This window comes from Orbicella faveolata, unplaced genomic scaffold (genome assembly GCF_042242905.1).
Source record: "Orbicella faveolata isolate gen_17 unplaced genomic scaffold, um_ofav_v1 contig_35, whole genome shotgun sequence".
Lineage (NCBI taxonomy): Eukaryota > Metazoa > Cnidaria > Anthozoa > Scleractinia > Merulinidae > Orbicella > Orbicella faveolata.
This window is the reverse complement of record NW_028301564.1, coordinates 25,037,172-25,050,059: the sequence shown is the minus strand read 5'-3', so window position 1 is coordinate 25,050,059 and position 12,888 is coordinate 25,037,172. Positions and strand designations below refer to the sequence as shown.

At 38.7% G+C, this 12,888-nt stretch overlaps 1 protein-coding gene across 1 annotated transcript; it reads right to left on the bottom strand.

Moving 5' to 3' along the window:
* Positions 1-1,339: 1,339 nt before the first annotated feature.
* Positions 1,340-10,384, bottom strand: LOC110063171 (uncharacterized). The gene is made up of 5 exons (XM_089273141.1): positions 10,253-10,384; positions 7,869-8,128; positions 6,190-6,304; positions 5,210-5,460; positions 1,340-4,579 (listed from the first exon to the last, which is right to left on the bottom strand). The coding sequence occupies exons 1-5, from the start codon at positions 10,329-10,331 to the stop codon at positions 4,211-4,213; spliced, it is 1,074 nt and encodes a 357-aa protein (XP_089129267.1). The 5' UTR covers positions 10,332-10,384; the 3' UTR covers positions 1,340-4,210.
* Positions 10,385-12,888: the final 2,504 nt, after the last annotated feature.

The window sequence follows — 12,888 nt, the reverse complement described above, 5'->3', positions numbered from 1 at the left end:
TGTCTTCTGCCATCTTAAGATAATCAGATGTCATGTACTTCTTGTGGTTTTTTCTAATAGCTAAATAGCTTTTTTTTCTAAACTCTAATAGCTATGCAACTAGTTTAAAATAATTTTCACACTTTAGAGGCGCTATAAGCAAAATACAGAACTGCAACAATTCGAAATTATGACAAGAAACAAAGAAACAATAATAAACATGAAAATTTAAAATTTTATTTTCGTCAGCCTCAAGCTTCCTGAAGTACAGTATGATTAAAATTGGATATTTTATGATGAAACATACCTTGGTGAATTCTTCCTCGAGTTGAGGCCAAATTTTGAACCCTTTTGGGGATTCAGTCCTACACTTGTTACACCAACGTGTCTAAGATTTATACGAAGTACTGCTTCGATTTCGGCCAACTTGGTCTATAATTCGGTGATACCGAGTGAGGACAGGATGACCGTGTTTACTTACGCGAGTGCCCCCAATCGAACACGAGCATGTCTTCCCGACGAATTTGATCGAAATGCCGTTTAGATACCGATTCATACGGTTAAAGCCCATCAATTCAACAAACTTGAGAAGTTGATGTGCTCAGAATACCGCTACAGCAACATAAAAGCTGCCCAGTTTTAGCCTTAGCGCACATCGTAACGTAAATTGCCACTGGCTCGCCACTTGCGAGCATGTACTCTCACGAAACAACAACAATTTCACACCGTGTGCAAGTTCAGTTTGTCTTTGGCACAATATATAATATTAACTGAGAACTATCCAACAAATGAGCGGAGTTTAAAAGCTAAGTTTACAGTGTGCGCTCTAAGTTTTGTATCTTTTTGACTGTCGACAAGACTCGCTGTGAAAACAATGTAAAAGTTGCAGACATTTTGTAGTTTTGTTAAGGTGTACCGCTGACCAGCAAAATACTGTATCGCACCCCCAAAAAAGTATTTCCGCGGTGTCCATCTGCCCTATCATTGTTCATTTTACAAGTGAATATATGAAATTTATATATTTGAACTGCGGAAAAAGGAAGACTGATCATCGCAGTTATACACACGCCTTAAGCAGATGTGAAATTAAAGCCTGAAAAAAATCCAGGCCTGAACGAAATTCGAACCCATGACCTCTGCGATACCGGTGCAGTGCTCCACCAACTGAGCTATCAAGCCAACTGGGAGCTGGTCACATTGTGAGTTCGTAATATACCCGTAGATGGTGAAGATTACAAGTGAATATATGAAAGTCATATATTTGAACTGCGTATCAGGATAAGATATAATAAAACGAATCCCAGGGAGCCATTCAACTCATCAGGAAATTACACGTACAATAATATAGCTCACATAATTTCATACATTTTCTACATTATTTATTCCATTTTTGTCAAAAACGTATTCGTAATCTAGTAATTATAAAGTTGTAAATAGAAGAGAAGGGCAAAGCCTGGTAGATCTGTAGAATGAACTATTGTTATTAGTGTTTTATCTTGTCTTTTTTGTTGTGCTTTTTGTAAAATTAGTACTACAAATGTTTTACATTACATGTAAAAATCATTATAGTCACAGTTATAGTTATCATGTCGATATATGCGCTATTGAAAACAAATAGATCCATGACATTTACATTAGAGATGAACCATTAATTTTTGAGGGTAGCGGGGGTTAGGCAATTTTCTGAGGCATGGAAATTTTTCTCACCTTTAGGTTGTGCATGACATTTTTTGGTGGGCAATAGGATGGTAGAAAGCACTTGCTCGATTTTTTTAAACAGTTTTTGCTGCGCAGGAGTTTTGTTTGGAAACTGTCCAACCAACCCCCTCCCCCCTCCCTCCCAAAAAATGATGGTGCGTCCCTTATAGGAAGGTATTTATAATTATTAAAGTTACAAACATTAAGTTCGGAAAATACATAAAACAAAACAAAATTATGCACTATTATTGCTACTGCTATCTCAAACCGTATCGAAATCCTGGATAAATGTGCCTCTTCTAAGAGTTCCACAAATTTGTACTCAGGAATTGAGAAGGTGACAACGAAGAGCAAACTGAGTGATACTAGTTTTTTTTGAAAGAAAATTAATGCTTACAAATTATATAATACGAAAAGACTAGCCCGCGATTAAACTTACGGCAAAACACTTTAAGACGGATTACTCTCAAAGTTCGATTAATGAGTGCAAAAGTTATTTACTAAAAATCTACTTATAGCACGGTAACTTTTGGAATACTGTTTCAAACAACTCACTTTAGTTCATTTCTCTAATTCACCCCGCGATTAGATCCTCAAGCATTCTCGAGAAACTTAATGACAAACCTCGTAAGAATGCTTAAAGCGTGTGTTATTGTGTTTTTAACTAATGCAAAACGCCTGTTTTTATTGAAATATTGATAACTTCAAGTCCAATTTTCTCTCACGGGGTCAGCTTGAGAGCTTAAGTCTAAATAAATTCTTCTTAACCATATTCAAAATATTACCATGCCATGAGTTTTTTTTTTGTAACTTAAAATCTGTCATTATTGCACGAATGTTCTGCGGAAATCTTCTTAATTACAAGCCTAGTTAAGATTGACATTTTGCGGTTTATAGGAAACGATTTGTTGCTATTGAGTGTATATGACAGATTTTTTTTTTTGAAAATGTACTTGATAAGGAAATCGAAAAAACAAGTTGTATCTATCATATCGTTTTTTTTCTTCCCTTTACCTCGCTTTAACCGTCTGAAAACGTAGAATTTCTCTTCTGACTGGGTCAAAAATCACGGTAGGTTAAAACCTGGGACTTGTCAGGCTGTGATGTCAAAACATGATCGTAGGATTACATATCTTTTGAACCAAAGCAAAACTTAAAAAGATATACCACGAACAGACAATTTCCGAGTTACCTTGAGCCTCTGTCTCAAAAAAAAGACCTTGTACAAAACCTTTCATATGAAAACTAGAGGCATAACTACGTGTACTCGGGTTTCTCTTATGGAAATAAACTTGGTTTACGTAAATAAATATATCTGGCGATAGTCCTCCAGTGCCTAACAACAAAACTGCTTCCGACTCCGTCTTTCTTGTGACTGTTTAGCGCTCTAGAAATACTTTGGGTGATGGGTTGATCATATACATCTAAATGTGATTCAATATTAAATTTTACGATAACTGCGCTCATCGGCTAATTTTTATTGTCGATAAGTGGACAGGGCATTAATTTATAATTTATGCGATGCGTCAGCGAGCGAGGGCGGACAATTTGACAATTTGTTATCGTAAAAAACAAATTGACGTCAGTTTGTAATGCGTCTGTCCTGTTATTGACAATGAATTTCGTTATAACATTGTCAAAGTAGTCTGCGGATCCACTCGGCTATCGCCTCGTGGATCCACAGCTACTTTGACAATGTTATGACGAAATTCATGATCAATAACAAGACAGACGCACGAAAAAGTGACGTCAATTTGTTAAATGAAAAACAACAGTAACTTTAAGTCACAACTGTTAACAATATGGACTCTGATAGTCATAATGTTCAATATTACGTTGAGAGGAAAAGCTATGCAGACTTCAGAATTCTTTCTTATAATCAGTCTTTTCTGTGTTAGTAATGCCTTTAACGGGTTTATTATATGCTTTCGCTATAGACAGCTTTATATTGGAAGGATGGCGCTAAATCGAATCATTACGATTTATAACTAATCTGTGACACGCGTTTAAAAAAAAAAAAAAAAACATTCCCGTTTTTAAACCCGGGCTTTCCTATGGAAGCCCGAGAATGAGTTTGATTTGCATGAAAATCCTGAACATGTATAGGTGGAACACATTTTCATATGAATGGTTTCGCACGATCGAAGACTCGTTTTGACACAGAGGCAAAATGCAACTCGGAAATGGCCTATTTGACAATCACGCGTAATTCCAATTTTGATCTTGGTTTGACTTCACGGGCTGACTAGTCCCAGATCCGCACCCCGTCGATTTCTTACCAGACTGGAAGTGAACTTTCACGGTTTAAGACCAATAAGATTAGTGAAGAGTAAAGCGATACCCAATTTTCTTTTTCGATTTCCATAGTATTACCTCATGTAGATTTAATTAAGCAAATTAAAAAATATCTGTGATATACCCTTTAAGGACTGAAGCGTTTACCAAAATGAAAATTTGGTGGTTACAAGATTTGTCTTGATTTTTGGTAGCGCCAAACAAAGTTCATCAGCCTTGTCTGGAGTGTGAACGGGACTTATCGCAGACCAACGCTAATGAGTCTGTTGCTAAGGGGGCGATGACCATTCGTGTTGAAAACCACGCCCAGGTAACCTGCACTAGTTGACGCCGTACGGAAGTAAGGCGAGTTTCCATCAACGCACCAGGAATTGCAGTCCTTGTAACAATTCTGCGTGTGACCTGAAACGAAGAATCCAGCGTAGAACGAGGTATGGCAGATCAACAGCTGGTAATCGTAAGCGTTATCTACTCCCACACCGTCCCACAATCCATAGGTGCCAGCATTTTTCCCATAGTTATCAGTGGCCGTTATGGACTGGTTGACTTGTCGTTTAAAGTAGATCTTGTTTCCAGTTTGGTGATCAACAAAAATAATTCCTGTAAACTGAAACAATAGCAGTAAAAACAAATTATTTCTTACGCTATTGTTGTTTAAACTTATTTATACCTCTGAGAGAAAGATTTTGAGCTTGTATAACACACAGTTTCTTAATTTTGTTTTCTAAGCAGCGAAATAAGTTCCAGTTGGCGGCACAAAGGAAACATATATAGGTTTCTAATCAAATTTTGACCACTTCGTTGTTCATCCACTGAGTGAGTCTGCATAGAAATATGTTTCAGAAGTGGTTTCGCATCTCTTTGTCAGGCTAAGAATTTCAAGACAAAGAAGTGCAGTTTCTCAAACTTTAATTGGCTTAGAGTTGAGTTTTTGCAATTTTTTTTTTCTTCGATATCTCCTCAGGTTTGATTTAAATTGAGAAAATATGTCAAAAACTGGGAAAAGAGTCTCATCACATTTCCAAACACCTCGATGTTTATCAAAAATATTTTAACTCGCTTCCCCGTGATTAGAAATGTGATGGAACATTCTCCCTCGTGTTTGGTACATTATAGCAAGGAGAAGAGTAGTGCATAACCATTTCATGTCGTTCGGTTTTGTCGCTTAAAACTTGCCACGGTAAAATGTACCGATGGTAGATAACATATAGCTACTGAAAGAAATATATCAACTTACAGGGATGTTGTTACAGTTGGTCCTGTAGCCGTCACTTCCATAAGGAAGTTGAGCGCTGTATGTGACTTCAGTCTTGGGTTTGACATATTCATCGGTAGTGTAACACATGGTCCATCCTCCATTGTACGAAGTCATGTCACAGTAGGCCAGAAATGCATTTGAATGGCTTCCGCCATCCGGGTCCAACCAGTACATGCCATCTCCCTCGGATTTCCCCCGGTTCTTAATCTCCTCACAGGTAACTCCAACACCTGGTCACAAGACAAATATAACACGACTGCAACGAGATTATCAAGAAAGAGTCGTGGAGAGTCTTCTCCATAAATAAAATTAAATGTTACCATACAGTCGAGAGGGCCCTATATCCTGGTCGAATTGGAATTTGAAAATGCTGATTTTTCAGGAGAGAGGAAAACTGGAGTACCCGGAGAAAAACACACGGGGCAAGCGAGAACCAGCAACAAACTCAAGCCTCGTATGACATTGAGCTGGAAATTGAGCGAAGGTCACATTGGTGGGTGTGAAGGCTCTCACCACCGCGCTATCCCTGCTGCCAGACAGTTTACAAGTAAGTTCTTTCACTCCTTCTTAGTCAAATTCTTGTCTATCGCAGAATGCCGATTTTAGCCACATCTGAATAATGTATTAACAGCCTATATTAAGGACTTTTGGTCATGATTGAACTCAGCCAACCTGCTTTAGAAGACTGGTCACCGTATCTGTCACAGGCATAATAGTTAGAGAAGGTGACCTTGAAAATTAAGGAGTCTTGCCTTGTAATAACTGTAAACAGTTGTCGGGATATTTTGGTGTTACTAGTTTAAAGAGTTTGATTTATAACAGCAAACGAAATAAGCAAGTTTTCGATCTACAGAATGACGATGAAACATGCCGAGGGTGCGCTGTGATTAAGTGAGGTTGCATGATATGACATGAAGTAATATTAAATATAACCGTCAATATGTTACGTCTTTAAATACCCATTTCGCAGTGTTTTCCAAAATATCCTGGAGCGCATGCGCACTGATAATCATCATCTTCGTACTTGGCCACACAAGTTGCACTGTTCATACAAGGATTACCGGAGCAAGGGCTCTGTTTCCAGGGACAAAAAAAACATGACGTTGACTTGTAAGCCCTAATCGATTGTTTTAAGATTCGATTTACGCTGGTTTAGTAATATATTACATGCTGCGTAGCGAGCAAGCAGCAACATAATCAGGATTTAAGAAGAATACATACAGGGGGCTACGATTCTCGAATTCATCACTTTTTACCAGAATGCATTGCATTTCACCAGAGTGCATTACGCTAATTTTTACAAGAGTGCATTACACCACGAACAGCAGGCGTACGAGGATGTCACACCGTCGAGCTGTCGTCCGTTTTCGCGTGGATTACCCGGGGGGGGGGGGGTGCTCCCTTATATGGGCTATATAGGTAAGAACGGTCCCAAAGGGTATGGTTTCTCAGCCGTTTTGGTCATAAATAGGGTATCGATTTTAGCTGATTTTGACCAGTTTGGTCATAAATAGGGCATGGTTTTTGCACTCTAGCCTTGATATGGGTATGGTTTAAAGAAGAAGCCACTTTTTCATAATTATCGAAAAGAAAATCACAAATTACACAAATTACAAATTATGTTTACGGTCTGAACTAGGGAACTAATTATAACGCAGGTCTGAAACAGGGTTTTGATTTAAGGGTCAGGTCATAAATAGGGTTTCGAATTTTTGGCCAGGTCATAAATAGGGTAGGGAATATCGCAGATTTTGGTCATAAATTGGGTAAGGGTTTTGGTAAGCGGGCCGCACAACCCCACCCAATTTTTCTGGGAGTACCCCTCCGGGGTGGATTCCAGTGAGGAAGTTTGGTCTGATTTACTTGTAAAAGCAATGTGAAAGAGATCGTGCTTGACTTTCACAACTCTTGTTTTTGTTCTTAATACAGTATGTGAAAGTTTGTAAGTTTGGACGGTTAATTGTGACATCTTAATCTCAAACTTAGTATATCATTTCTTAGCAGTCTCGCCTCCTCGGTCGAATTCTTAAATGAAGAGAAATCGTCGTTACTACTGAAAGCCTGTAGCATAATTAAAACAAAGGAAAACCCGTAGAACGCGCTAATTTCATATATGCTGCGATCTCTTCCTTTTCATCCAAACATGAATTTAAGCTAAAGCTTGGGCATTTTCACACATCTCGATGGACGCGTCCTCAACACAGTCTGTCAACATTCTAGAGATATTTAATGCGTATCAGTACAGAATTTGTAAGTTAGACTTCTGCTCCAACAATTTCCACATCTTTCAATTTTTGCGATCTGGTAAAGGGGAGGTTGATGTGTATCGTTATTGTCCAAACATATTTTAGATTATGTGCTTTTTTGTCTTGATCCCTTGTCACTCCTCGCCATCGATGCGTCATCATGCATGAGGTTGATGTATACAAGGACAGATTTGAAGTTACACACCACGATTTGACGCTACTTTAAGAAATAAAGGTTAATGTAAATCTTGGAACGCGCAGATAGATGAATTACTGCGTTAAATATGTCACTATCAACAGAATGTGCCGCAGCAGTACTATCTTTTAGAAACAATTCACGTTTCTCTGAATGCATGTTATGATTATAAAAACAGCATCAATTCTTCGCTTACCAGAGTACTGAAGTGATGGTAAAACGGACTGTCGGTAAAATTGTCCGAGTTGTTGAACTTGTCAGATGGGAGCAGTTCACACAATAGTTTTCCGTTGATATCAGGGAATGCCGCCAGGTTATATGAAAAACACGACGGAATTTCTAAACATGTAAACCCACAGTTGATGTTGTCGTCAACGAGGTCAGAACCAAGACTGGTAATGTTCAAGAAACTGAACATGTCAAGCTTGAAGTTAACAAACGTTACTCTCACAGTGCCTCTTTCCACCCAGACTCGGGTTGTTCAAAAGGTACGTTATCCACCGGATAAATCACTATCCAGTGGATAGCCGTGGTTTGTTTGGCTAACACTTATCGGCTGGATAGCGATTTATCCGGTGGATAGCGCTGTCTAACTTTCGAACAACTGGGGCCAGGTGTATAAATGGTTGCTGGCGAACTTAATGCTGGCGGTAACCCTGCGATGGACTTGCATCCCATCCAGGCGGGAGTAGAAACGTCATGCTGCAAAAAACGGGATAAGCGCCGGCCTGATGGGTCCCTTGGCTCGTATGCAGACTTTACCAATACTTCTTTCGAGTGGCATATCCGCTGTTGTTAAATTCTAAACCTCGGATACATAATTCTCATTTTCTGATTGGTTTATTGAATCTTGCTTACCAGCCATTAGAAATTGGGGGGCTGGGGGTGGAGGTTGGGCAAGAGCCCTTTAGCTTAGTTTCGTCGATAAACAAAAGTTCCTTGGTGAGCTTATTACTGCTGCATAAGTTTAATACAAGAAATAATGGGTATGCTATCCCGAAAACTACAAAAAAGCAACAGAATTTCACAATTAACTTAGTTCCGTAGAGTTTGATACGCAATATTTAATAAAAAAAGGCGTGTACGACAAAAGCGACTGAATGAAGAAGAAAGCAAACAAAATTTATCTAGAGGATTTAAACCGAAAAAAATTTCGATCAAAAGGCGAAAACAGATTTTCTGTGTCAAGTAAGTTTAGCGTTTCAGTAAAATCTGTTAGCTTTCATTTAGGCCTTATCAATCTATATTTCATAGAACACTAAATAACATCAGTGAACTGAAATTAAATTGATGGATTCTGAGCAACACAACTGTTCTCAGACGCGTAAACAAAGAAATTCTCGATTCCGCCATTTCACTGACTTGCACAGGCGTACAAATTTAATCAAGGCTATTCTTTCGGATCTATTCGTTAACCCTTCTCTTTTTCCACAATTTTTCAGAATATCGACGGGTTAAGAGGATATAGTGCGAGGAATATTGCGGAAGAAAACTCTTTTTCGCTCGCTTTCCTGACATGGTTCATTCAGCACAAAAAGTGAACAACGCGCGACAATTTTTCGCGCCTTCTTCTCTCCTCTCTTCTTCTAATGTCCACATAATCCAGTTGATTGAAAAAACAATTACTTCATTCGCTCTTGTTGGACATGAGAAGATTATAATGAACTCGACGCTACGCGCCTCGCTTGTTATTTACATCTCATATCCAGCTCAACACGCGTGGATAGTGGAAAACGCGTTAAATATCCTTCGAGTAGAGTGACAGCTTTTAGAGCGGACAGCATAAGGCAATCTTTTAAATAGTTCCTTAAGGACCCTTAAGCAACTGAGATATGCCAGCCAAATTAGTTAACACTTTCCAGGGTCAATTAATTTACTATATGAGGAAAGAGTTAGTTTCCTAGTATAAGACACCTTTGCTTTAGAAGTGTTTGAAGTCTACCATCGCAATAGAACTTTGGTAACAAAAACTAGGGTACCAATTTGATCATAGACTACGAGTAGTCCCTCTTTCGCCTAGTCCGTCGTGCGTGACGCGAAAGAAAACCACGAGAAAAAAATGGCCGCGCGAAATCACGACGGACTAAGTGAAAGAGGGACTACACGAAGTCTAATTTGATCATATCCGAGCAAACGAGTTGTAGGTTCCCTCGCTTTCTTGTAACGTTTGTCAACTTTTAAATGAAAATTTAATAATATATAGACCAAAATGAATTAGACATATGAGCAACCACGCTTGTAAGGTTTAATTTTCGATTGAGAGATCGCTGCAATTGGAAATGGAGTTCTAGAGAAACCACTTGTTTGAGACAAGTCTTGTCTACTCCTTCACAGTCCGTGGAAGGGTTCCCTGGGAGGTTTTTCTACCCGGAACCCAGTTACTGCACTTATATATCATATTCTAGTTCACTTTGATAGCATTTCCTGAGTTATCCTACACTTACAAAACCTACTCAACTATCACAAACAAAATTTGTGAAAGGTTCCAGGAGTAGTAACAAAGTATAACAGAGAGTTCCTTTGTAATAGAAGTTAATACAGACAATGACAGTTATAATAACATAGCAAAATCCTACGTACCTGAAGAATACTTTAAGGAAAAGGCTAATATCATCATTGCAACAATACATCCGCTTAATACTGGGAGCCCAAGCTCCATTTTTGATGTATTTCCGAGCTAAACGTTATCAATATAATCTTCTCGCTTTTGTGTTTTCCGTAAACACTCTATATTGGAGTTCCCGTTAGATAATTGAATTAAAGCCTCAGAACTCTGAACATCTGCTAAGCTTATTTGCTTGCTAGAGTGCGTAGGATTTAAAAAGCTAGCAATTCGATTGGTTAGTTTTTTAAAAAAAATGTCGAACAACCATATGAAATGTTTTTACTGATATACAAACATTGAATTTCTAACGAACGTTTCCTCATGTTAACAATTGCTATTATGTCTATCCTCGTCCATTAGACCAATTGTCTGCACTCTTGTTTAATGCATGAACGGAAGGTAACACTACAAATTGGAAATTCAGATTATCCGCACTGCAAATATATATTAACTTAGGTCATTAATAATTTAAGAAAAAAGGAATTGCAACCAAATATTTACTCATCATAAACCTTGCTGAAAATAAATCTGGCTCATGATTTTTCGAGAGAGAATATGGCATCTCAAACAGTTTACATGTCTCATGGGTAACTCCCCTTTCTTCCATATTTTTCCCCGGTTAGTGTAAATGAAGACTACCGAGACAAATTTGGCTTTGGTGCTGTCGACAATTAATAATTCATCCCACTAAGTAACTGCCACCTAACCGCAATGACAAAATAGCAAAATACATCCGTGTGTTTTAAAAAATAAACCTTCAGGCCTGTAAATTATGACAGACAGACTGGTTAACCATTATCATTAAAGCTCCATAATAATTTTGGAGAGAGTCGTTCTAAGGAGAAGAGAGATGGAAAAGTGTCAATGGCTCCTGCAGAAAAGAAACTTGGGCTTTTTGTTTTGTTATCCATAAAAATACCGCCCTTAGCCTTCGCTTGTCGGGAGACCGAAATTAATTCCGAACATTCAAGGAAAAAACGAGTTTTTTTGTCATGTTCTACACTGGCTTGTTTGTCTAAACGGAGATATATGGAGGGAGCTTAGCTGGCTTCTCAGGTTTCGATGTCCTGGATAAGGTTGCTAGAATCTAAGTTATCAGTTCTTTGGAACAGTCTCCCTTGTGACTTAAGGGAAGCAGAGTCCCTGAGGCAGTTTAAACGCCTACTCAAAAGAGATGTATAAGACACGGCATTCGCGGAAAGCAGTTTTATTACTTAATTACACTTTTTACTATTAGTTATTAGTAGTTTCAGCTGACGAATTTTCAACCGTGTTTAAATAATAATATCTAGTATAATGTTTTGGGCGATTTCTTAACTCTCAGATTCTGGGCCATTTCTCAGCTATGAGTAAATTTTGCAAATCTCGAATCTTAGCTATCGTGTCGCTTCTAAGGCCTAGTTCACACTCGCGACATAACAACACCACGACATAAACATAACCACAAAAGAAGCACGTTACTTATGTCGTTTAGTTTGCAGTGTGAACATTCCGACAAAGATGACATAGTAGCAACATAACAGGAACATAACGACATCAGGAAAAACAATGATCTTTTCCTTCTGCTTTTATGTCGATGTTCACATTGCGTTATAAGCTATTATGTCGGCATGTCATTATGCGGTCGTTATGTCGTTGTGTCGTTAGTGTGAGCTAGGCCTAACGCGTCATTCCGTCAGATGACAGTAACTTTGCCCAAATTAATCAGTTAAGCCACATGCAGACCCTCCATCATTCGGCCTTGTGCGCATTACAAACATTTTCTGCCTATAAAATGACAAGGGAAGAGAACTTTAAAAACAAAACGATCAAACCAAGGCATAATGATATTCATGTCGATACTTTGACCTGTTGTAGTCCAGGCACACCTTCGGTAGTCCGATGGTGGTCTGTCATAACAGCCAATAATCATGTTGAAGCCTGAGCTTCTTAATCTGACTTTAGGATAATTTTTTCTTGCGGGACACAGCGGATAGTCCCGAGCGGGCAGGATGGCGCGATCTTGCCCACTCGGGTAGCCAATCACAACGCAGGATTTGGTTGATCTTGGCCGCTCATGGAGCTAGTCATATGATAAATAAGTCTATACAAAGGAATTGTTGCGTTCTCAAATATTTCTTTTTGCTTTGACCATCACAGCGAGTATATCTCTTGGCGTTAAAAATTTCCCTCCCTCCGCTCCCTTACCGCCATCTTCCTCATCTTTGCTGAAAATGATAATTTAATTATCACCGCCTCAGTATTTAAGCGGCCAAGAAATGCCAATCCATGAGTTGATCAGTTGTTGTACATCGTATCATCTTCAGCAAACTAATGCGACCCCCACCGAGAGCTCCCGAGTTCAGTTCAGTAGAATGTATTTGCAGAAAACAGCGTACGGAGAGTCGCGTTTCCTTAACTTTTCAGAGACAGTAAAGACTCCTGAATAAGTTTCTGTCTTGTAAGACCTTTTCATCATGGAGAAACCCCTTCCGTCAACTAACTATTTTACGATATCTTCAGAAATTCTTGCGCGCTCATTGGCTAATTTTCATTGTCAATAACCGGACAGACACTTGAATTTATAATTTATGTGATGCATGCGTGAACGAGCGAGAACGGAGAATTTGAC

Coding starts and splice junctions, on each gene's coding strand:
- LOC110063171 (XM_089273141.1), bottom strand. CDS start 10,331: ATGGAGCTTGGGCTCCCAGTATTAAGCGGATGTATTGTTGCAATGATG. Junction 6,305..7,868: donor ACCATCACTTCAGTACTCTG/GTAAGCGAAGAA, acceptor CCCTGGAAACAG/AGCCCTTGCTCCGGTAATCC. Junction 5,461..6,189: donor TGGAAAACACTGCGAAATGG/GTATTTAAAGAC, acceptor TCTTGTGACCAG/GTGTTGGAGTTACCTGTGAG.